Genomic DNA, 26,539 nt, shown 5'->3' with positions numbered 1-26,539 from the left:
AAATCATGGTAATCGTGGGACAATATGGAATGGAAAGAATTTAAAAAATTATTAATTTTACCATACTTTTAGTAAATTTTACTATACTTTTAGTAAAATTAATCAAAAATATTTTATATATCTTATTGTGATAGATATTATTATTTTTTATTGTGATAAATATTAATCAGTGAAATTGTCATAAAATTCTTTCCATACTATATTGTTCCACGATTATTATAATTTTCAGGGTAAATTCTAAGAGAAAATTCTTTCTCTGTAGAGTTATATGTCATAATACGAAAGGTATACATTATATATGTTTTTTTATTTAATTGTCAATGGCTTTTCTCGATATTTCGCGAATGCATCGCAGTTTTGCGATGAAGAAAAAAAAAAGAGGGAAAAAAAAAATGTTCGCACACATATACACTATAGGAAATCGTAACGCGAGGCGGGCGAGGCTGGTTGGCGAAACGGCCGCTAGGGGCGCCTCGGTCGGGAGCGTCGTTCTTTGTTTCGGTTTGGAGCGCAGTCTCCGTCCGACGAAGCGCAGAGTCCGGTTGACGAAAATTCGAGTGCGCGGTAACGCGGGAGGAGAGAGAGAGAGAGAGACAGACAGAACGACGGAATACAGAGAGACGCCTTTATCGCGAGCTCTCTCCCGGGTCCGACGACGCGTTTACACGATAATCCTCGCTTCGTCCGCGAGACACAGTCGAACAGGATCGGATCGACTCGCTCTCCCTCCGTTGTAAATAAGCGCGGCGCGAGGTACCGGAGGTAATAAAGTAACTTCGCGAGTATAAAGTGAGTGTGCACAAAGTGTGCAGGCGCGAGAGAGAGAGAAGAAGAAGAAGAAGAAGGTGTAAAAAGAGAGAGGAAGAGGAGGAGGAGATATCGGAAGTTTGACAGCAGGCCAACGCTTTTTCGCCTCCTGCCTCTCTCTCCCTCTCTCTCTCTCGCTCTCTCTCTCTCTCTTCGCTCGCTAGTTTATAGTGTCGAGTGGTGACGTGATGTGTGTAGTGGTGACACTGTAAAACTCTCTCGTGCCGCGATTCGCATTGTTTGGCCGGCAGAAGGAGAAGAAAAGAGTTTGGAAGAAGGGGGGGGGGTCGCGCCGCGTCGATCATCTGTCATCGGCGAGCTGTCATCTGTCATTCGGCGCGAGAAGACGGCGTCGCGCTCGGGGGTGAATCGTCCTCGTCGGCTTCTTCCTCAGTGTCGAGCGCGCCGCGACGGGGTTTGTCGACATTTCCCCATCGATTGCCGGCCACCGATCTATCGTCTCGCCGGTTATTATTATTGCGACGCCAGTGTTGTAGCAGTATCGGTGGTAGTGGAAGTGGTGAGGAAAGAGAAGTGTCATCGTGCTGTACCGCCTAGTGTACTACCACGGGGTTAACGGTGAATCTCTCGGAGGTGACGCACCGCGCCGACGACGCCGCCGTCGTCGCCGTCGCCGCGACCTTGGAGACAGTGGAGAGTTTCGGAATCGGTTACGGCCAGGGTGCGGGCGCGAGCGCAGGCGACTGGATGAAACCGCCGGGAGATCTCTTCCTCCCCTACTCCTCGCTCGACATGAAGGATCTGACGGGTGCCGTGGGAGACATGGTACTATTATCATTATTGTTGTTATTATTATTATTATTTGTTGGTTGGGGCAAGACTATAGACTCTTGCTCCCGTGGAGGATCATTCGATCGCTTCGAAACCGCGCCCGCCTTCCGGGCCGCGTCGTGTCGCTCCTAGCCTAGTCTAGCCTAGTCTAGTCTAGCCTAGCCTAGCCCTCTCGTCGCCATGCGCGTCGATCTTTCCTTCCTTGTGTTCCCGATGGTACAGGTTAGGTTCCTCGCGCGACTTGGCTGATGCATTATAAATTAACTTTTTGTAAATTTTTCTATACATGTTTTAGCTTCATTTTTTCATTGTTATTAATTTTTCCCTTTCGTTATTTCTTCTCCCTCGATCGATTTGGCCTGCAAGCTTTTGTCTCGAGCGAACACGTGGAATGAAGTGAAAACACGCTGCATTGTTAAATTAAACATTACGTGATATTGACGTTATGTCGATTAAAACGATTAATTTTTCGATCGACGTGGAAAATCCATTTTTTCGATTGATTTTCGATGAAATATTACAAAATCTTACAGACCATTACATTTTTCTATACTTTCTGCATTTAAAGTACAATATCGATTAATTTTTGGGTTGAAAAAAATATAATTGTAGGTTTAAAAATGCAATTTTTTTAAAAATTGCGTTCTGTAATGAATTGTGTAATTTGATTAAAAAATTGTGTAACTCTCCCTTGATTTTTAGCCTGTTATCGCAGCGTTATTTTAACTTTCGTTATCGTTCTTGAGGAATCCCTCTGAAAAATGATAGATAATGAAAGTCAATATTTGATTTATTTAAATTTCCTGAAAAAAATAGCGTAACAAAAGTCAATATTTGAGAATTTTTATCAAATTTCTTGAAGAATATGATAACGAGGATCAATATTCGAGATTTTCTCGAATTTGCTGTAGAATAATAAAGGAAATCAACATAGCGTGACGATAATGAACCACATCCAACGATATGGAGAAAGTATAAGATAATAATAAAATTAGAATTTTCTAAAAATTCAAAAATTGGATAATACTTTTACAATAAACAAATTTAATGTATACAATTCATTATATCCATTTTTTATAATTGCACTTTTAACCTACAATTTTTTCTTTCATCTTTTTCAATCCAATGTCGAAAAAAATTATTTATTTTATTTTGAAGAAAGTGTATAAAACAGAATAAAATTGAGAAACACAAGATCAACATCTTATACATATATATATTATAATTTTTATTAGATCAAATACAAAATTAATTATTTGCGTTAATTGAATGACTAATCAATATAATGTAAACATTACGTACGCGTATATTTTATAATAAAACATTAGCTTTGTTTTGCGCTAAACTTTTTGCATTCAAAGTGAAATAAAAGTATATATTCAAAAAATCTTTCAATTGAAGAAAAGAGAATTTTAGTAAATTATTGAAATTTTATGTTACCAATTTTTTAAACGCAATTATATAAAATAAAATTATTTTTTTATTCGAATTTTTAACTGCTAATGTTTATTGACTTTACGATTAATATTGTTGTCGCTCGTAAAGCAAAAATATTATCTGAAAAAAGTAGGCGACATAAAAATTTTGTTTTGGAAAAGTCGGAAAGCACGGAATTTTTTTATTTTTTAATAAATAAATTACATTATAAGCTTTTTTGCATCGATCGCAATCGGTTTGCAAATATATTACAAGCAAAACGAACATTACACAAATTTGATATGCCTTGATATTTTTGCATACATATCCATAATATAAAAATGTTTATAAGATTAGTAGTTATTTTATAATTTTCAGTATAATCTATATGTATGAAACTACATCTATATAATGTATGAAACCATTGCGCATATCGTCATCAGAAAAATATATAAAATTGCACAATTAGCAATTACTATCGCATTTTTATTGAATCAATTACGAAAGGGGGGGGGGGGCTTTTTCTTTTTATTGAAGCACATTAATTTTGTGCTTTTATTTCCTCGACACGTCATCGCAAAGCTTGCTCTCATTTTTCCAAAAATTCGAAACTTTGGAATTTTTTACACGACTAAAGAAATTAGAAAAAAATCTACATCGAAAATTCGAAAAATATGAAAAAAAATAAGGATAGACAGAATATTTTTGTTTATGCTTGCAATTAATTTTATTCCGGAAAGAATTATGAAAAACATGAAAAACTATAAATAGTAAAAAGACATGAGTTATATATAATTATATATGTACTTGTAAATATAATTTATTTATATTAAAATATTAAAATATTTATATTTATATATGTGATCTTTTATATATACTATCGTATATTAATAATAATAATGCTATATTATTAATGTTATATATATAATTATATTTTGACAAATTATTAACATAATTACATTTAACATAATTATTAGTAATAACATAATTATATTAATGTAATTATAGCATTAGCCATCAGCTTATTTTTATAATATGAGGGTGTCAACAAAAAGAATATAAATACTTATAAAGAAAGCAAGTCTCAATAAGAAAAAAAATATTTTACTAATATCTTTTAATTTTTTTGTGGTGTGTAGGATATTTGTATCTTGAATCGACTTTTTGCTTGATTCTATTTATAGAAACAAGTAGTCTTAAGTTGTCTCAAAATAGCGATTAGAAAAATTCAAAATTAATCAGAGCTATTTTCAAATGTTATTTAATTATCCACATTTCCGTATTTCTTTCATTGTAATTCAGCTCATCTGACATTATCATCTTGTAACGATAAAGATCTCATTTAGAAAGCACGTGTTTGTAAGTTTCATAATGCTTTACGTTTTACGCGCGTGTGTAAAATATTCATTCAAATGTCTTAGAAAAGAGAAATTGAAAATAAACAAAACGTTATCTGTGGCATGAAATTCTTTGCGTAAGAAAATTTCTACCTAAGACAGTCGAACAGTTTAGGTATGTTGACCTTATACAGAATAAAAATAAAAGCATGAAATCTTTTTAAAACAACATCTTTTAAACTTATATAATATATGTATAACTATTTTTTATATAATATAATATATATGATATATATATTATATATAATACATATCTATATTTTATATCTTTTAGTACAATTTCGAAGGATATTTAAATCTTATAAGATATAAATATTCTTTAAATTGTATTTAAAAAATATATCTTTATTTATCTTTAAGGCTCCTGGCTCCTTGCCGACCATGTCGAAATCGTGACGTCAGAGGCGAGAAAACACACGCTAAAATTTCTTAGATGCCATTTCGAAATAAAAAAATATTTCGATGAAACAGCACTTCAGATGGCTTTAGCACACTCTTAAAAAACCCCGAAAACTATCCTTTCCCCTTTATAATCAATCAACAGCTGTAAAATGTAATATTATGAAGCCCAGTCCGTCTGGTCTTTGCACATGCGCAGTCATTCCGCATGTCAAAGTCTGATATCTCGATCATTTTACAGATGTTGATTGATTATAAAGGGAAAAGGATAGTTTTCGGGGGTTTTTAAGAGTGTGCTAAAGCCGTCTGAAGTGCTGTTTAATCGAAATATCTTTTCATTAAAAAATGGCATCTAAGAATTTTCAGCGTGTGCTTTCTCGCCTCTGACGTCACAATCCAATATGGCCGCGGTGAGCACCCAGGAGCCTTAAACAAAGTAGTTAAAATAAGCTAAAGTTAGCTAATAAAACTGATATTACACATATTTCGAAGAACAATCACTGCAGCGAGGAATATTGAAAAAATTCGGACATTTCTAAATAGATTACCGATATTTCGAGAGTTAAGGGTTAAGGTCACGAGGGTGTTTTTCGAGATATTAAACATATATGAGTGAAACACACACTAATCAGAGTATCCTTGCAAACTCAAATATCGCCCTGTTCTAGCGTCGAGATACGAATAACAAACAGCGACTTCGAGGGCATCGATTCGCGTGATTCACTTCATCTTTCGAGTTGCTTCGTGAGCTCGATTTCACTCTTTTTGCCCTTATTTGCAATCTACGTTATTTATTATTTAAACAATTTTTACGCTGTCCATATTGTAGGCGAGGAATCAAATTCATTATCGATAATATTTATTCGATTAATCATATGGGATGAATAATGTGAGACAAGACATTTATGTATTCACTTTTAGATTTTACGAAATATGAAACAATTTTTCTCAAACAACGAATATGATAAATAATTTTTTTTTTTTTTTTTTTTTCAAGATTATTTTTTATTTTTTAGAGTTATAATCTATAGTTTTTTAGGCCACATTAATTTATCTTTCAACTGCTATGCATAGTGCAGCTGATCAATTGTATTGAATTAAATGCGACTTTCTCTTTCTCTCTCTTATTGAGCATCCAGCAGTTATTTTATTTACAGCGAATGCTGTAAAACGAGGTAAAAATAAATAGTAAAATAGCGAAATGGACGGTACTTGCACTCTGTAGAGGACTTTCATTCTGACGTAGTTGGTTGTTACGACGTCAAACGGTTGTTACTGACAGTTACGTAGTCAGCTGTTACGTTTGCGCGCGAAAGGAAACTTACGTCTGATAATGTTACGCAAGATCAGTATTACTCTCTAACTACGTCGTTTTATAATCGTTTCTACCCCGTTTTATCTGGCACAGCAGACTGGTAAAATGAGTCATTAAGTTTGTCGCGTGTGTTTTCGACAAATAATTCAAAATAAAATCGAGAAATAAATTAATAGCAATACTAATTTATTAATAATAGCAAATTTTGAGATTTAAAAAAAAAAATTCTTTTCTAAATTTGATTTTATTGGTATTTTTAAATGCTTCGAATTTTGCTTTTATTTAAAAAATAACGCAAAAATAAATTTGAAAGCAATTGTAACACTAATCATTAAATTTTTGTCCCGAGAAATATTTTATTATTTTATTATAAATTGTATTATTATTTTATTATTATTTATATAAATTTCGTTATTTTATTATAATTATAATAAATTTAAATTATAAATCATATTTATTATATATTTATATTTATTATTTATATTATTATATATTATAATAAATGTTATTATAATTTTATTATTTTATTACATAAAACAATTATTTATTTATCATTGTGACATCTGTCATCCTGATTTCCAAATTTACGAGAAAATATGTGATACAGATGCAGAACGTTCTCGTCGTATATGATATTGTGGGAGAAGGTTCGTTTATCGCGGTAGACGCATGTCACTGAACTTTATGCGTAACAATATCGGTAATCGATAGTTGGTTGTGTCAAACCGGAGTCCTCGAAGTTCGGCGGTGAAAGAGAGAGAGAGGAATCGTGTGTTGTGCTCATTATCGGCGCGAATTCAATGCACATGGGATTCTCCTCTGACCAGTGCATGTTAGAATGTGTATTCGGTGTTCCTTATCAGCGTGAAAATTCTATGTCGCGTCCGGCGTATCCCCCTTTTACAACATTACACTACAAGAGCGATCGGTTTATGCGCGCGTTAGAACTTATTTTTATCAACCTCTTTTTTTTTTTTTTTTTTTTTATTTCCATGACAAACTCAGTATTTTTATGCAGCTTTAATAGCGTTTAAATTTCTATTTATTATCTCTGTTAATTGTAAGCTATCGTTAATCGGATTTAATCAGGACAATGACAATTTTTTTTTTAAATTATTAATATTGTATATGTATTTTTTCAAAGATTTTAAAAGATAGTTTTTTCCGACAAATATGTTATTTTCAAAATTAAAAATGTATTAGTTTTTAGATTTTTTTAAATTTAAATTTTATTTTTATTTTAAAAGCGTGTAACTTTTAAAATAAAAAATGTAATACAAATGTAGTTTAATATAAATATATATATTTACATTTGAAAAAATAATGAGCAACCAGCAATTTAAAAAATATAAAAATGTAATTATTTAGTATTAGAAACTAAATATTTCTCAAGTCAAACAATGAATTTTTTAAAATGAAGAATACGTAATAAATATTGTGTTTATTAACTTTAATGTTTATTAATACTAGACAGTATGACATTAAAATAATAAAAATAATTAAAATTTTATTAAATTCTATTTAATTTAATTACTAACAATTAAAACTTAATTTTCTTACACGAAAAAAAGCTGTGAATTTTTACAGATAGAAAAATCGATCATTCATTCATGGCGTTATTTTCCGTGCTCTTGCCGTCAGGTTTAGATAACAGTGTAACAATAACAACCATCGCTCTCGACAAGCAAGTGTGTCGATATGCATTAGCTCTTATGGGCGAGATACGCACGTATAAAACGATAACGTCTTCCTTCGTGCGTGCATATTGGCCCATAGAGCGGGACTATTGTAGTCTTCTCTCTCTGTGCGACTGATTCTCTCCCTCCCCCCCCTTCCCTCTCGTAGACTAGAGGACAGTGGCCGTGACCCGTGGCCGGGGGCCCCGGGGAAAGGGGTCGGTGGCCCCCGTGACAATTTAACGACGTCCACACCGCACCGTCGTGGAGAACGTGGGAGTGCAACGAAGACCTGAGGGGGATTGGTTGGAGTGAAAGGGGGAGAGAACCGCGGTGGGATGAACCGACGCGAGTCCGTCTGGTGTCTGGCTGGATGGAAAGAAAGAGAGGGAGAAATGGAGGATCGAAACTCTAGCACGCGGATACCTAGTTCTTTCGCGATTGTTCTCTGAAATGTCGAAAATCGAGGGGAGGAGACTTAAAAATAATGTGTCGATTTTATTATTTTTTACGTAAACGATAATTTTATATATCACACTCTCTTTCCAATCAGTTTGTAAAAGGCAACAGCTGATTGTCATCAACTTCCGACTTTCGCAAACAAATTCTTTTTGTGATTGGAAATTGGAGAAATAGATTGAGCCTAAAATTTTCCAATCTGTGCTCTTAATTTTTTTACCCTCACATTTTTTTTTTTCAAAAAAATATACAGCGAAAAAATTAAATATAAAAATTGCTAAAATGTATTATTATAACACTTATATTTATTGAATGAAAATATATATATATTAAAAATTAGGGAAGGATCGAGTAATGAAAAAAGAGTTGGCATTTTGCGATCGACTTTGTGCAAAAATTCTTTTCGACTGGTCCAAGTCCTGATCTGAAATAGCTACCTGAGAACGATAAGCGCGATTCGCTAAAGCTCTTTCATTGTCTTGCATCGGAGATGTAACCGCGTTTCTGTAATAACACCATCTCTCCCTTCTCTCTATCGCTGTTCGCTTTCGCGGCTCTTTGTTTAATAGGGATTTTGTTCCAGCGAGGTCATTTCCAATGGCACGATTAAAATCCCCCGTCCAGTTCGTTGCATAACAACGGAAGCAACGTGACGCACGAGGGGTTGACATTGTTGCCGATATGGTTTTCTTGCTCGCACGTGTTTCCTCTCTTCCCCCTTCGTCCCCCTTTTAGGGCAAAAACCGGTCGGTTTAGAGAAAAAAATACTGCTCCATCCTCGTTCAATAGATGGGCTAAATAATGGAAAGAGAGAGAGAGAGAAAGAAAAAAGAGTGAAAGGAATTTTTTGAGCCCATTTAGAAGTCGCACAAGTTACATCATATTTTCTCGACTGCTCTTCTTCTTGGCAGAATTTTGATGAAATATTTTTAACATCAAATGTATATTTATAAAATTAGTAACTTGTATTTGAAAATTTTAATAAATATAAATATTTTTAGAAAATATAAAACAAACTTTCTCAACTTTCCATTTTATTTTTGATTCTCTAGTCGTCAGATCTATATTTTCTCTCATATTTAAAAACAGGCAGGCAAGAGCGAATGTCAGAGTGCGTCAGTTTCAAGAAAGAATTAATATTTCGTTGAAACTGATTCTTGCGCGATACCAAGAAATTAATAAAACTTTTCGGGAGAAGACAGAGAGGTTTAAACTAAAAATTTCTCTAAAAATTCTCCTTATTTCATTAAGCGATAACTTCATAATCTTAAGGAGCGCAAATTATTCTGCGCATTGCGCAAAGCGGGTTTTTTTTCTTTACTTTGTATCGTTTATTTTGCTCTTTGCTTCTCTCCCCCTCCCTTTGTTGATACTTTTCCTTCTTCTACTCTTTCTCTCTCTCCGGTCGCGCTTTAAACGTACAAAAGCGTCTCCGGTGGTCGGCGACGCGGTCGATACTCATAGCAAATCACCCCCGGCTGACCGAGCTTCAACCCTTACCTTTGTTCTTATCTTACCGAACCTTTAGACAGATCCACCAGCTCGTTTCCCTGCGCGGCTTCGCATTTCTCCTCCATTTACATGCAAAACGGTCAATTGCCAACTTGGTATCTCTCGTTGGTTGTCGTTCTTCTGGAAAAGAGCGAGGGAATTCGAGAAATTTCCCTTTCATCGAAAAACTCGGGGAAAGTAGGTCGAATTTTTTTCGTAAATCGCAATTGATTTTTCCCGATTAATTCTTTGTCTCACGATGGAAATTAAAATTAGTTTTTAATTACGATAACTTTCGTATTTTTTCCCAAATTTAGAAGCTTCCTAGATGAAGATTTTGGAAATTAAATAATCAACATCTTTTTAGTGAGCGCAGGAATAACAAAAATTACGTATGCCATTATTTGCTTTATTTACACTATTATACAATTATAAATACTATTTAATTTCCTTATTTCAAGTTCTTTCGATAGTTGGCATTTTCAAGGATTTGTTTTAATCAAAAATTGATGAATTTTTCAACTTGAGCAATGAGAAGGAATTGTCGAGAAGAAAAAAGAAAATAATTACTTCAACCTTAATTTCTTTACCTTCACATCTTGTATATTTATTTCTGCAGAAACATGTGTAGAAAAGTATTTTGAAATGACCCACATCTTTAAAATTATCCAATTGCTTATGATTTTCAAGAAACGAGCTCGCGTTTCGAGCGGATCGATTAGGAACTGGTGTTTTACTCGGTCGCTATAGCTAACTTGGAAGTCTTGGAACCAATATGCTGTTAAGTAAATTGCGCTCGATAAGGCCGAAAAGGAGAGTCGCTTTCCAACTTATTTATTGGCACACGAATCGCTGTCACTGCTTTCGGACAATCTTATTTTGCTCATGTAATAAGCCCAACCGGTTTCTAAGCTCGTAAGACTTGTCTAAGTTTATTACATCCATTGATTTATCCTCAATTTCGATGAAAGAATCGATCGATCATCATGAACTTGATTTCTCTTTGTGAGTTAAAACAAAAGGATCATTTCTTCACTGAGAATAAAAAGTTGTTAACTTGACTAAATTGTTCAACTAATTACTATTTTATTAATTGAACATATATATAAGTATTTAAGTCAAAACACGTTATATTAGATTTAATATGATGTATTTAATTTAAATACTTCTATATGTTCAATTAATAAAATAGTAATTAGTTGAACGATTTAGTTAAGTTAACAAATTTTGTTTCTTACACAGTTGAAAAATTTGTGTTAAATTTAACAAATATCACATGTCCCAAACGGTCCACAAAAATTTTTGTGTTAATTTAACATAATACGGATATGTTAAATGATGACACGAATATTGTGTTAATATTTTAACATAAAATAAATGCAAACTTCAAGTAAACTTAAAATAAATTTTGTGTTAAATTAACATAGTTTTAATGTAAAAATTAACTAAAAAAATTGTTAATTTTACATTTTATCATTCCCACTTATATTATAAAGTAAAATTAACATTTTTTTCTGTAAATTTTAACAGATAAATCTTGTCACTAATAATATCGAACATATTTATTGCGTAAAATTAAAAGTAAATACACATTGTGTTATTTTTACACTTTTTTTCAGTTATTTTAATAATTTAACATTTGAGTTCAATTAACACAACAGCAATATGTTAATTTAACACATGAATGTGTTAAATATTTAACACAAAAATTTTAACGAGGACCGTTTTTAACAAGAAAACACAAATTTTTCAACTGTGTAGTGTCTGTGCTTGAAAATCGCAAAAATTCTGTAATATTTTATTTGAACAATTTTTTTTATACAAATTATTTCTCTCTAAATAACAAAATTATTTGACATATTATTTCAATATATTAAATAATTTTAATATATTAAATTTTGATATATTAAAATTAATTTATATGCGTAATATATTTGTCTAAAATCTTATTAATTTACTGTAAAAACAAATATATATGAAATATTTTTCACTTATATTTATATTCCATGTTCCATCTCTTGATAATTGCTTGATCGATTTATTCGGTGGATATAATTGCTATATTTCCTTTTAAATCACAATAATGGCTGTAATATGCAAATGCGCATGTATACGTACGTATAGCAATTAAAGTTAATTAACACTTGCGGATATAGCTAAGTGACGTTCAAGAAATCGATTATTTATAATTTTCTGCTTACAATGAAAACGTGCGTATAAATATATAAGATTTTTTTTTTTAAATACGAATTAATACATTCTCCTTTAATTTTTCTGTTTTATATGAACGATATATTCCCTCCAAAAATTATATTAAATAATAAAACCTGTATTTTTTGCCACTCTCGTGAATTTTAATGATATTTTCTGCATATTTTTTATTATAGTATGTTTTTAAATTTTAAAAAGCGTACATCGAGATATATAAATTCACAATGTACATGTATATGCATAGATATGCATGTCGTAAAATTTGAAAATATACTACAATAAAAAAAATGTGAATAAGTATGAATTTTTAACCATGTCATATCGTATCTAGATTACTTTTTTTTTTTTTTTTTTGTAATGAGAAAAGAGATCGATATCGTAAAGAAGTTGACTCTTGTTCTCTCCAAGATCGGTCGCGAATTTTTTTTTATATCCAAACTCCTCGAAAACTTTTAGCCGACTTCGAGAAGAGCGAAAGCACTTGCGATCTCCGAATCACGAAAGTTGAAATTGAAGCGACTTTCGCGATTCATGCGTTGTAAACGCAAGACGATGCGTCGTGACTTTGAACTCTCTCGATGTCTCATCGTGCGTTCGGTGCACCCGCATCTAAAATCCTGCGATCCGCGAGGCCGCTCCCTCCCTTCTATCCTCACCCCCTCGCGGAGGTTACGTCACTAACCTCCGGTTAGGCGAGGTCGGGATCATCATGCGGCATGTCGAGTCCGCGTCGCGATTTACTTTCATCTGCTTTGAATTCGAATATTCGTGCGATAACTAAGAAATTGACACTTCAAAAAGCGATTATTAATTATTATGGTTTGGAGAGCTCGGAAATTTTATGGTTTTTTATTTTTAAATAATATAATTCAATATAAATAAGTATCCAATTGATTATATATCAGATATTATATAAACATACATGTGACAGAAATTTTTATTTTAATTTATTAAGTAATTTTTTTAATATTATGGTTGTAGTGTTTAGAAAAAAGATTTAGAAAATTTCGAACTTTTTTTTAATGAAAGCATGCGCATATTTGTTTATATAATTCAATATAAATCAGTATTTAATTGATGTATGCATATATCAGATATATAAACGCGTACATGTAACAGAAACCTTTATTTGATTTATTTATTAAGTAATTTTTTAAATGTTATGTTGATATAGTACCTATATTTAGATAAAAAGTTTTAGAAAACTTCGACCTTTTTATTTTTTTAATGAAAGTATGCGCATATTTGTTTATATAACTTAATATAAATCAGTATCTAATTGATATGTCAGATATATAAACATATATGTGACAAAAATCTTTATTTTAATTATTTATTAATTTTTTAATATTCCGTTAATATAGTATTTAGAAAAAAAGACTTAAAAAATTAAAATTTTTTTTAAATGAAAGCATGCGCATAATTGTTTATATAATTCAATATAAATCAGTATTTAATTGATATGTGCATATATCAGATATATAAACATGCATATTTGTTTATATAACTTAATATAAATCAGTATCTAATTGATATGTCAGATATATAAACATATATGTGACAGAAATCTTTATTTTAATTATTTATTAATTTTTTTATGTATTAATATGGCATTTAATTTATCGCTCTAAAATAAAGCCATTATTAAATAAATTGGAATTAGCATTTTCGTTAGAATTAATAATTTATAAATAATCCAATGTTTAATGGATTTATTATGTTCCTTTATTATTAATTTATATACATACTACAGGATTAATATTTCAAATCTCCATGGTCAGAAATAAAAAAAAGTCGCTGCAATTGTGATAATAAAACACAAAAATGAAAGTTTTATAAAGTAGTAGATTATTGAAATCTGGTTTTTTTACGATTCTTTTAATTCTGACGATTTTTCAAATAAAATTACAAATGAATTTATGATTCGTGAATTAATAATGCTAACGGAAAGTCGTCCCCACACTCTGTCCGCATGAAATATATATATGCATGATGTTGTAAATATATTTTCGAGAATAAAACTCGATGCAATAGGTCAGTGGGACAGGGATATTATTAATTACACCAGTACACCTTGTCGAGGAAAGCAAATTTCGTTGACGCGATTATCCGAACGAATAATGTGGTGTATCACGAGACGCGTTAATCTTGTCGACGGCTTTTAATATCCTAATGCAAGTCGTAAAACTCCTATATATGCACTCTAGGAGGAGGAGGAAAAAAAAGGAAGGCGAAAGAGAGAGAGAGAGAGAGAGAGAGAGAGAGAGAGAGAGCTCCTGGGAATTCCATGTCAACACGCGCGTTTTAAAAGAGTGTTCACTGACCTCCGGGGCTTACGACCTATTCTCTTTTCATTTTTCAGATCGCTCCCTCGGCAAAAAAGCTCTGGGGCGTGGACGAAGGAGGCTCCAAGGACGAAGGGGGTGTAAAAGGCGGTGGGACCTTGCTGCACCTGGGCGACCACCAGACCACCATGTGGCGGGATTCCACCTGGAGCACGTCAGGTACGATTCGCGCAAGCGATTACGCGATTATGTAGTTTATTATACATATATATGGCGAACGGAAGCGGCAGAGTTGCTGCTGCGCGCTTACGAAACTCGAGAGAAGGTCGAGTAGAGTAATCGAAACCGTTCTGGATAAACGTAAGACTCGCAAACAAGCCGATTCAAAACACCTCTAACTTCGCCGTAACGTTTCAGTATCGTATCTGCGCACAATAATTTTATATGCGCAGTAATACATCAAAATTATTAGCAATGATTATTTTAAATACATTATCTAATTTTTTGAGGGTACAATCTTATTTCGGTATAAAATTATTTTTATATTAAAAATTTCTTTTTTTATCCAAGATTTTTTTATTTGTCTCTAGCAGAAAAAGATGAAAAATTGCTAATGAGAAATTTGTGTTCTTAAATATATATATTTATTGTTAGATTAAATTAAAATAAGATTGTCAGATAAAATAAGAATTACTATATGTATAAATTTCTTATTTTATCTGATAATTTTATTTCATTTTACAATCTTTTCCGAACGATAATCGCGTATATTTAATTAATAAGCAAATGTTTGTTAATTTAATAATTATCGATTATTGTACGAAAATTGTCAAATAAGAATGATATATTAAGGCTCCTGGCTCCTTTCCGACCATGTCGAAATCGTGACGTCAGAGGCGAGAAAACACACGCTAAAATTTCTTAGATGCTATTTCGAAATAAAAAAATATTTCGATGAAACAGCACTTCAGATGGCTTTAGCACACTCTTAAAAAACCCCGAAAACTATCCTTTCCCCTTTATAATCAATCAACAGCTGTAAAATGTAATATTATGAAACCCAGTCCGTCTGGTCTTTGCACATGCGCAGTCATTCCGCATGTCAAAGTCTGATATCTCGATCATTTTACAGATGTTGATTGATTATAAAGGGAAAAGGATAGTTTTCGGGGGTTTTTAAGAGTGTGCTAAAGCCGTCTGAAGTGCTGTTTAATCGAAATATCTTTTCATTAAAAAATGGCATCTAAGAATTTTCAGCGTGTGCTTTCTCGCCTCTGACGTCACAATCCAATATGGCCGCGGTGAGCACCCAGGAGCCTTAATAAAATAAAATTGTCAGATAAAATAAGAATATATTAAGGTTCCTAGATAGTGACGTCAGAGGCGAGAAAGCACACGTTAAAAATTCTTAGATGTAATTTCGAAATAAAAAGATATTTTGATGAAACAGCACTTCAAATGGCTTTTTAGCACACTCTTAAAATACTTCGAAAACTATCATTTCCCTTTATAATCAATCAACAGCTGTAAAATGATCTTTGCACAATCATTCCGCATGACAAAATCTGATATGATCATTTTATGGTTGTTGATTGACTGTCTAGGGAAAAGAATAGTTTTCGAGATATTTTAAAGGTGTGCTAAAGCCATCTGAAGTAGTGTTTCATCGAAATATCTTTTCATTAAAAAATGAAGCATCGAAGAATTTTCAGCGTATGCTTTCTCGCCTCTGACGTCACAATCTAGGAGCCTTAATACATAATTCTATATATAATTCTTATTTGACAATTTTCGTACAATAATCGAATTATTCAATTAACAAACATTTGCTTATTAATTCAATATACGCGGCGAGGAGCCAGGAGCTTTAATTATATAATAACAAATTATTATTATTAATTTATTAAATTATTTAATCTTATTAATGATTATTGAATTGATAAGCAAATTTTCAACAATTCGTTATACATATATATATATTTTTTTTGTTAATTTAATAATTGATTGTTGAAGAAGATTGTCAAATAGGAACGAAAGAATCGTATACGAGATTAAATGTACCCTGATCGATCACAGACCGATGTCTCTGTTTGCGAAAGACGATATACTCGTGTAGGAAAGGCGGATGCCGCGTATTTTACGTCGTACACGCTTATTGATTGATACAGCACTAAAAGAACAGCATGTAGATACACATATATACGTAGTTCGCTCGCCGCTGCCACCTTCTGCTGGTCCAGGGGAGCTTTTTCGCAGTATTATATACACGACCGATTGAACGGCAACATCGACTAATATTGCAATATTACATATATGTAATGTTCTGAAAGCTCTTCCAATATCACTTTAATTCTTTCGCGCGAGGTAGAGTATTTTTTATTATTTCACGACAAATTTTTATTCAATTGCTTTTTAATTGTATGAAATGTTAAAAAACTGTGTTGCATATATGCATTTAAAGAGTAGAACAATTCGAATAACTTTTATATATATATATATATATTTATTTTATCTTAAAAATGTAGTTATTTGATTTGAATATTGGAATGTGGAAATAATATTTTGGGAATTTTTTTTCCTTTTACGAAATTCTCAATAAATTTGAACATTCGTTTATTCTAAAAGCGATTATTTTTACGGTTTCTAATATCTAATACTGATGATTTGATTTTGACTAATTAAATTCTTTACACGCAATGTATCATGATAGATTCATTTGTCTGGTCGAGAAAGAGGGTTAACGCAGGTGTTTTAATCTTACATTAATGTTTAATTCTATTATTTTTGTGACTTATTGTTTTTGAGTTAAAAAACTCGTGAATATAAAATATATTAGTGACGGATTCATTGATATGTTAATGAAGTCTTTCAGCTTCAAAGTCCCAGAAAATGATACATAAATGCGTTTTCGAAAAACTTCGAAAAATACATTTAGCGAATGTCAGGGCATTTTACGACGTCTAATGCATATCGAACAGCATGAATATTTTATTACATTCACAGAATTTCTAAATATTTTTCCAAGTTTCGGACGCGATCACATTTAAATATTAAAGATATTTTTATTAATTAATTCATCTATAATATAGTACAATCTGCCTATTTATTTTTCAATCTTGCATTCAAGTGTCAAGTACAACAGATATCTGTCAACCGCAATTCTAAATTATGCACAACATAGGTCCGGTTTTTAAGGATGTATGGGAGGTACAATCGGAGACAAAAATATTAATTATTATTCATCTTATAAAAAATTGCTATAGTTTAATTTAGTTCTTTCCAAAGCGTTGACACAACCGAATGTTCAGTAATCGAAGAAAAAGCCAGAGTTTCAACAAATTATTATTTTCTTTTAAACGGTTTAGTGAATGTTAATGTAATTTTGCAACATTACATGTAAAAAATTTGAAATACATATCATTTTTTCAATATTTTTAACGTAATATAATCGATTATAGTCACAAATTTTCATAGGATTATATGTATAAAACTAGCGAAAATGTAAATTGCAATAACTTTTAATTGAGTTAGTGAATATATAATTTTTATAAAAATTTTGTATTATTTTTAGATATTTTTCATACATCCTTAAAAGCGCCTAATAAACGCGCATTTAATGAATAATGTTAAGGTATATCGTACATACAACGTACTGTATATTGTATACACACACAGGCAGTGTTTGCTGTTATCTAAATAAAATTATATAGATGATCATCTAGATAAAATTTTGGCGTCATCTTATATTTATATAGATAATTAAAATATGTATTATATCTATATCTGTATCTTAGATGAAAAAAAGTATTATCTTTACTAAATTATCTAGAATAATGTTCAGACAATTTGATTTAGAGTTCATAGCACATAAAAATACTAAAGCAGTAGAACAATCAGTAAGATAAAAACTTATAAATAAAAGTATATGAATATATTTTTATATCTCTTTTACAATGTACATTTTTTTTACAACTGTGTTTACATAAACGATCTTAAAAATAATATTATCTGGAAATTATCTAGATGAATCGCCATATAATTTTATCTTTTAGATATATTTAAATAGATATATTTCTAGACTATATATAAGATTAAAACAAATCATCTTCATCTTATCTAAAATTTTCATCTCATCTTTATCTAGCTAATTTCAAAGGGTGTGCGCGAAACACCTGATTTCTCGTAAATACGGTATGTTACCGGCTTTGGTGGCGGCGACGACGGCGACGACGGCGGCGGTCGCCGTGTGTGCGTCATACCCACGATGGGTGCAACGCGGCTGTTACCATGGCGACAGACGCCCGGCATCAGGCGGCGGCGGTGGGGGCAACGTCCCAACGCCCAGGATCGTACCTACTGATCCACCCCGTTGGCGAGCACCAACCAACCCCCCTTTCTCTCTCTCTGCCCCCCCGATGGCCGATCGTCCACCTGGGCCTAGTTGTATTGGCGTCATATGGAGCCGCGTGAAAGGGCGGAGAAAAACTTCTCTATCTACACGGGAGCCTAACGGAATCTCGCTCGATAATGCTCGGCGTCGCAGCTGCTGGCTCCAAGTTGACGGCAAATTGCTAGTTAGATAAATTTCATCCACCGTTTTGCTCTATCTCTCTCTTTTGATAGAATCCTCTCGAGATCTGTCAGGATGTTCATTAATTAGGTCGACGAATTTCAAGGTCTCAAGGTATTGAAAGAGCTAACATCGTTTTTTATTGCATATTTATTGGCGAGGAAAAATTGCATAATCTCACACTTTTTATGGTACGAATAAGTATGATAAATAAGTTGTCTTTCGTAGGAAAGTAGAAATATAAATCTCAAAAATCCTGCGAGACCATGTGTAGGAATTCCTTTATAGCGAGAGAGGTGTTTATATATTTGTGTCTATTGATTCTTCTTTGTATTGACTCGCAGAGTCGTCGAGAATGTCTAAAGCTTCTTGTATATAGAGAAAGTACTATTTCTCACAATAATTTGTGTGTACGCGACTTTTTTTTTTTATTAGCTTGATCAATACGTGTGACTGATCGAAAATATTCGCCACCTGTCAATATTTCTGACTCTGAATTGTACACTAAACTTGTACACCTTCCGGGAGCAAGATGGCTCTGATCGCACAAACAATCCTTGTAAACATTGACATGTATATTTTTGTCCTTTACAGATCATGCAGTGTCGCAGCCAATTTCAATGGGTACCGGTAGACGTGTGGGAGTTGGAACGGGATATCATCATCAAGCGTCTGAAGTCGGAACAGTGCTCAGTCCCAGAAGCAGGTTAGTATGTTTTTTTTTTTTATATATTTTGTATCCGAAACTTACTGTCCGTAGAATCTAAACTCCAAAATAAGACAAGCGGCATTTATTCGCCAACGGCGAAATGTTGATGTTGATGTTTTTCAAGTTATAGCTGAAGAAATGAAAGCCTTTCGACGAATTAAGCTTGAACGATACAAATAGATGACAATAATTTTATTCATTTTTCGTAGCTGTCGATTTTAAACTAGCTTTAATTACTTAAATGAACGGTTAAGATAATTGATGTTAAAATTATAGAGTTTTATAAGAATAAAATGCCCGTAAAATTGAAATATTGATGATTCAATAAAAAGAGCTATATTCGAGAGGAAAATTGCTTGGAATAATTTCTATAATTTTTTTTCATTAGTTTGCATATCCGAATTTTATTGTAATAGCATCGCATTTTCCTTCTTACAGCGAAACAGGTGGTTTGGGAGTTAAAATGGTTGAATATGTTCTTGGATCGAGTCCCACTACACCAAAAGATTTGGAACCTCGAATGGTTTCTCTGAGATTGGTGAGTATTATATACGATATCATATAAGGAACAATGTATATCTTTTAGATATATATGTATATATACATATAGATACCCTTATATCGCGCTTTACTATTTTATTTTTATTTCTTTATCGCAGAATACCGATGCAGATAAGAAAGAAAAAGACAAGGGTTCGGCAAGTCCCTTTGATAGTACAAAGGATGACACTGGCCCACAGGGTAACGGATTAGCATCTCAAAACGGTCTGGACGAAGATAAAGGATTCAAGTAAGTTTCATGAAATTTATTTTATGGCCAAAACTATTTGATATTAAACAAAATATTTTAAATATATTTTCCTTCGAATATAAATTGACATTTAATATGCGAGCTTGATTATTTTTTTTAAAAATATTTAATTAATTAATTTTTTTCAAATATTTCAACGTGTAAAATTAAAACTCTGAATTTATTATGCAATTATTTGTACGATAAATCTTGAAATTAATTTCAAGGTATTTAAATGTTTATTTTTTTTTCTTACAAATTTTCTTTGTAAACAGTTTCTTTTATTAATCCTAACTTATATAGATATCGAAAAATATAGAGGATCTCTTTTTCACTCGCGCGACATATTTATTAAATATCAATATAATAAATACCGAATAAATACAAAATAAATATAATTCTGTTAGAAAATAATTACTTTAGAAATAGCTACTCTTGGTTGAATCTGTAATTAAATAAACGTCCTGTAACCAGCTATATAATATGATCGTAGAGTTTATCGAATCGTGTATAAATATTATTTTGCATGAAATTATTCACGAAATCGTAGCAGAAAGAGTTGTAATAGAGTACTAGGTATAAGCAATTTAATAATTCGTCACGTGCGTCGTATATATAAGAGAATGTGATTTCTCGCTCATTCATTATATCCTATCTTAACTTTTCATGTGTCACATCCATCGCGCAAGCAGTACGACGAAATAGCGTAATAACGATAACTGTCAAGGGCATGTTCAACACGCGGTTGATGACATCACATTCTCTCCGCTGTTTCCTTTCGCGATATAGCTCGTCGCCTGATTTTCAGCAGTGTCGCGCCATCGGTAGCCCTCGACAGAAAACACAATCCACAATGATATTACCGACATCACCCTCCTTAGGTCGCGTTCACGTGTTGCCTCTGCTAATTTTTATATTAAAATCTTTTTTTGTTAAATTAATTCAATCAATTCAAATCGTCATTTTCACAAATTTCGTTTCTAAAATGTTTGGATTTTGAGTTTTAATTTTACTTGAAGATTTATTTGTAAATTATATAATTAGTAAAAAAATTAATAGAAATTATGTGAAATATGTTTGACACAATGAATTTCTTTCACAAGAATTTTTATTTTAAATTTAATTCTCTTGTTTTATATTATAGTTTTCGAAATTTTCGTATTGATTGAAGCGAGAAGTGGTGCAACCGCGCAGAAATGCAGTATACTATTGCAGTTTTTGCATCGTTATGATAATGACATTAGGTCACCGTTGATGGCTGTCATTGACGTGCACGAACATTACGTGCTTTCTTTTCTCACGAGATCAGTAACGCGAATCGTCCGTCTAACCTACGGATTGCGTCCTGTTTATGCGTCACTATTATGCAAAGTGCACCGTTACATGACATGCAGTCAATTGCGTAGACATAGAATCTTGCGCCGTTTCTTTATGCGAAATTATTCATGGGATTGGTTACATCAGGACTCTCGACTCTTTCTTCAACTGCTTTTTATTTAGAAAATATGATGATTATGATTTTACTAACCGGAGAATCTTAATAATAGAATTAAACTATCTATTATCAATAATTGTTAGTAAAATCGAAATATGGAGGAATGAACAAAATGGCTTACCTAATTATTTTCTTTATCAAACTATTCCAATGTAACTTATGTTACATTTCTCTTACATTTAATCAAATTGATTCTTATCTTATATATTAATATATTCTTATAAAAAACATATATTTCTTGTATATTAATTATTCTTATATATTTAAATTGCAGTCGCACACCCGGAAGCCGCCAACCGTCACCGGGCGAGGAGGAATTTCAGAAGAACGCCACTCTGGCAGTGAGCGCCGGCGGTGGTGGCGTCGTGCTGCTGAAACCCGGGGTCGACGTCGTTGGCAGCGAGGAACATTTCATGGCGGCGTTCGCACCGGCGCCGCCGCACCATCTGCAGCACCATCAGGCCCCGCCGACTCACCATCTGCAACATCCGCATTCGCACGCGGCGGCGCAACTCTTCGGGGCGCAAGCTCCGCCGCCGCCGCAGGGTCCACCGCCCTCGCAGCAACAGCAGCAGCAGCAGGGTCCACCGCAGCCGCAAGACACTACTACGCATTTCGACGTCCAAGTGAGTCCACCTTCTTTTTCTTCTCTCTTTTTTTAAGTATCATTGAATGTAGGCGAGATTAGGCGAACATAGACTGCGCCTTCATTTCGGTGTCGGAAGAAAAATTAAGAATGCGAGTGCTGCTTCTCGCAATTAGGTGATTATAATTTTAAGTATGGAACAGCCAAATATATACAGAGACTAAAATAGTGCAGACGTAAATAATGTAGGCTTGAGACTCCTGTGTCCTCGCCGTGGCCATGTTAGATTGTGACGTCAGAGGCGAGAAGAGGAACACGCTGGAAATTCTTAGATGCCATTTTTAAATGAAAAGATATTTCGATGAAACACTATTTCAGTTGGCTTAAGCACATTTTTAAAATACCTCGAAAGTCATTTGAAGTGCTGTTTCATCGAAATATCTTTTTATTTCGAAATGGCATCTATTAAGAATTTTTAGCGTGTATTTTCTCGCCTCTGACGTCACAATTCCAACATGGTCGACGAAGAGCTAGAAACCTTAAAATATTTTTTTCTTCTCGGACTTTCTAAAGCAGTTATAATGCTACGTTTTATTGTCGTAATGCAGTTATTGCAATGAGATTAATCTCGATTACGTAGTAACTGTTCATTCTTGAGAAGTGTATTCTCGGTTTGTACCGGCTTTGTCTGTCTCTTTCTCATACGGGTTTTCTTCCGAGAAATTTTTCTTAGCGCCCCACAATACCCCGAAATTACCGGAGACGTTAAGTGTAATCGTCCAGGAGACATTGAGAAACTTCTTATAAAGAGTAGCTTTTACTTTCATTAACTATTCTTTTATCTCTCGAAGTGAAGAAAATAACTTGTACCTGAAAAGAAAAATTAATCTCACTAAAGATTAAATTAGTATTGTTTATCTTTTCTTATGTAGAAAAGAATTTTATTTTCTCTAAATATTTATATATTAATGAAAGTTTCCAAATAAGGAAACAGAGAGAAAGAATCTTTTCTCACACGTATTTATAATATTTTAAGATTATATTTATCTTTTCATTCACAGTTTTTAAAATACTGTGTTATTTAAATCTCTCAAAATATCTGATCATTTTACGTGATCGCTGCTCAGCTAAAAAAACCTTGCTTAAACATTCTGATGATATCCACCCGTGAATATAATAAATGTCGATGACGATTACTTTGACATAATGAGATTAAATCTCCAAAATAGGATTTAATCTTCATACTTCATTTTTCAGTCTTTAATCGCAATCGCATGAAACGCGATTAAAGCATTACTATTTTCGAATACAGCCAGGTCGGAGAAAATAGCTAGGTACACATACACATCGTTTTGCGTCATATCCTCGTTCTCGATGACAGGACCGATTCGTTTGGCTTCGACGCAAGTATCGCTTACTCTCTTGATTTTTTCTTCGTTTCTTATCTTAAAGTCTTTAAAGTATATTTCCTCGTTGAATCGAGAAAACCTTGCAGAACTAAAAACTATACATGCGTTAAAAATAAGAGACGATCGAATATCTTGAACGAGAGAAAAATTTATATAACAAGCTGTATTTTATGAAAAAGGAGAAATATTTTTTTTCAATCTAAAACTAATATTTCAAAATAAATTAATTTTATCTCTTATCTTATTTTGGGATATATATGCGACCTTGTTCGTGCGTAGCCTAACGTAACGTGAGATTGACGTAAGAGATAAAGTCCGTGTATGACATTTTGGCCAATGGAGGTTTTTTTCTCGTCTAAACGCTTTTTTCCCACGTCTTTTCGACCAACGAATACAATGATACCACTCGCGCGACCTTGATAGTGTAATATTCTCGAGAGCATACTTTTTTTTCTCATTCGGCCTCGTAAAAGGCAGCCCTCGCATCGATAATACGTGGCGATTTGTACGGATTTGAAGGAGGGGGACCTGTATAAATCACGGAGTGACATCTTCTTGACGCGTCTACTTTGAGCACCTATTCAGAAAATAGAACAGCTGTATATCTGTACCACCGAACGTTCTTGCATCTGGTCAGAGTGTTTACACTCGGACACTTCATGCACGAGGCATAATTTTACGTTCTCATTATTTTTTTTTGTTTATATAAATACGATTAGCGTTTAGTAATTTGCAAACGTGGGTGAAGAATTTGACACAATTTCTTATCAGCTTCGCCTGATAGTATTAGATATCTAGAGCGAAAGTTCTCTCTCGAACAGTAAAAGAGCGTTGAATAGACTCTCTTCCGCGTTGATTGAAACGATAGAACCCCCGCGAATAAAGAAAAAGACGGGACAATTGTAACACGCTTTCTTGCCTGCGGGAAATAATATCTACCATCATTGTTTTCGGGGAAAAAAACCGTAACCACAAGCAAAAAACAAAACTCTGACGAGAACAGCAGAGTAGATTGTCATCAGTCGTAATTGACTATAATCGTATTTTATATACCATGGCGGCATATTTGTCGGTCTTTTATTAAGAAACATTGCACGGGATATTCGCGAAGATATTGTATATCTTCTGATTATCTGAAAGATATGCTTTAATTATACTCATATAATAATATATTCCAAATATAATTAAAATTGTGAAAATTATATATATTTTATTATTCATTAAACTGCAAGTTACGTTGAATATTATTTATATTTCTCGGCAATTATTTAATTTAATTATCTGCAGAATTTCTGCAACACACAATTCGCTGTTGTAATTATCGAAAATAATATTTAAGTACGATTTAAGGTACCGACAGATAGTTGCTAACGCGATGGCAGAATACCAAGTCTTCTCAGATTTTCTCGCTTCTCCCTTTACTTCGTCTCACGCCTCGATGAAAACGCAAAATGCGGTGCAAAGTCGCCGGCGACCGTGAACAAGACTAGATGCCTGGAAAAAGATAGACGCGACGTATTAATTTTACCTGACAAGCAGGTTCTACTTCCGTGAATGTATGCAGCAGTTTAGAGAGCGAGCATTTTTCTAACATCTCAACTTCAGTCGCTGACGAATCATTTTTAAAGAGAAGGAAAGATATAAGGTTTTATCTTTAAATAAAATATAAGGTTTTATCTTTAAATAAAATATAAGGTTTTATCTTTAAATAAAATATAAGGCGTTAAATTAGACGAATAAAATTTTATATATAGGGTGTCCCATTTTAAGTTTTGCATTGAGATTTTTCGAGAATCAAGGCTTTCATCGAAAAATGTTTCATACAAAAGTTGTAGGATTTCGAAGGGATCTTTTTATCATAAGAACATTGCAGGTGCATTTTTGAGATTTCGAAGTCGTTACTTTTTTTTAAACAGAACCATCTTAAAATCGACTCCTTATTTGGTGTATAAAAAATGGAGTAAAATGAATGATTTATGATTGATATTTTATGCTTTATTCTGACATTTTGGCAAGAAATATGAAATATCTCGCATTATTTTCATTTTTCGATAATCTTATCTTAATAATTTTTTGCATAGACTAATGAAATAAATCAATTGGTGTAAAGAACATATAGTTATTTAAAAAAAAAGTATACACATTGCAAATTGCAATTTTTTTTTAATTACAAGAGTATGTTTTTCTTAAACTAATGATTTATCTCATTATATTCTATATATCAGAAAATGATTAAGATTAAAATCGAAAAATATGTATATTACGAGATATTTCATATTTTTTGTCAAAATGTGTCAGAATGAAGCAGTCATTTTTCGACTATTTCACTTTAACAATTTTTCACGCCAAATATTACGAGGAATCGATTTATGGTTTCGTTTGAAAAAATAATGACATTGATCTCAAAAATGCCTTCACCTGGAATAAGACTGCGTTTATGACAAGACATCCCCCTCGAAATCCTACAACTTTTGTATAAAACATTTTTCGATGGAAGCCTCGGTTTTCAAGAAATTTCAATGCAAAAATTAAAATTAGGCATCCTGTATATACATAAAAATATATAAAAATATTATTAAAAAATTATATAGAAATATAATCATGTACAGGATGTCTCACTTTAATATATATATATATATATATATATATATATATATATAATTATACTTTCTGAAAAAAATTACAACTCTATCGTTATTCAACAGCGAAGTACGTCCGCAAATTTAATTGTT

At 32.6% G+C, this 26,539-nt stretch overlaps 1 protein-coding gene across 7 annotated transcripts in view; it reads left to right on the top strand.

Annotated features, from left to right (window-relative positions):
• Nucleotides 1-26,539, top strand: part of Pum (pumilio) — a 108,048-nt gene that overhangs the window by 5,785 nt on the left and 75,724 nt on the right. For 6 of the 7 annotated variants that reach the window (XM_083050964.1, XM_083050968.1, XM_083050967.1 and 3 more), the window contains 5 exons: nt 14,326-14,467; nt 19,413-19,524; nt 19,966-20,065; nt 20,187-20,317; nt 22,087-22,438. In XM_083050964.1, the coding sequence (XP_082907090.1) occupies nt 14,326-14,467; nt 19,413-19,524; nt 19,966-20,065; nt 20,187-20,317; nt 22,087-22,438 (837 nt within the window). Of the gene's footprint in view, nt 1-361; nt 1,594-14,325; nt 14,468-19,412; nt 19,525-19,965; nt 20,066-20,186; nt 20,318-22,086; nt 22,439-26,539 lie in introns of those variants that run through there. The other variant, XM_083050969.1, reaches the window with a different exon arrangement.

The sequence above is a fragment of the Prenolepis imparis genome, unplaced genomic scaffold (genome assembly GCF_030444845.1).
Source record: "Prenolepis imparis isolate NDT839.2.m4 unplaced genomic scaffold, iyPreImpa1.0 SCAF_12, whole genome shotgun sequence".
In the NCBI taxonomy this organism is placed as follows: domain Eukaryota; kingdom Metazoa; phylum Arthropoda; class Insecta; order Hymenoptera; family Formicidae; genus Prenolepis; species Prenolepis imparis.
Note: the sequence above shows the minus strand (reverse complement) of the source record. Positions and strands in the feature narration are given on the sequence as shown.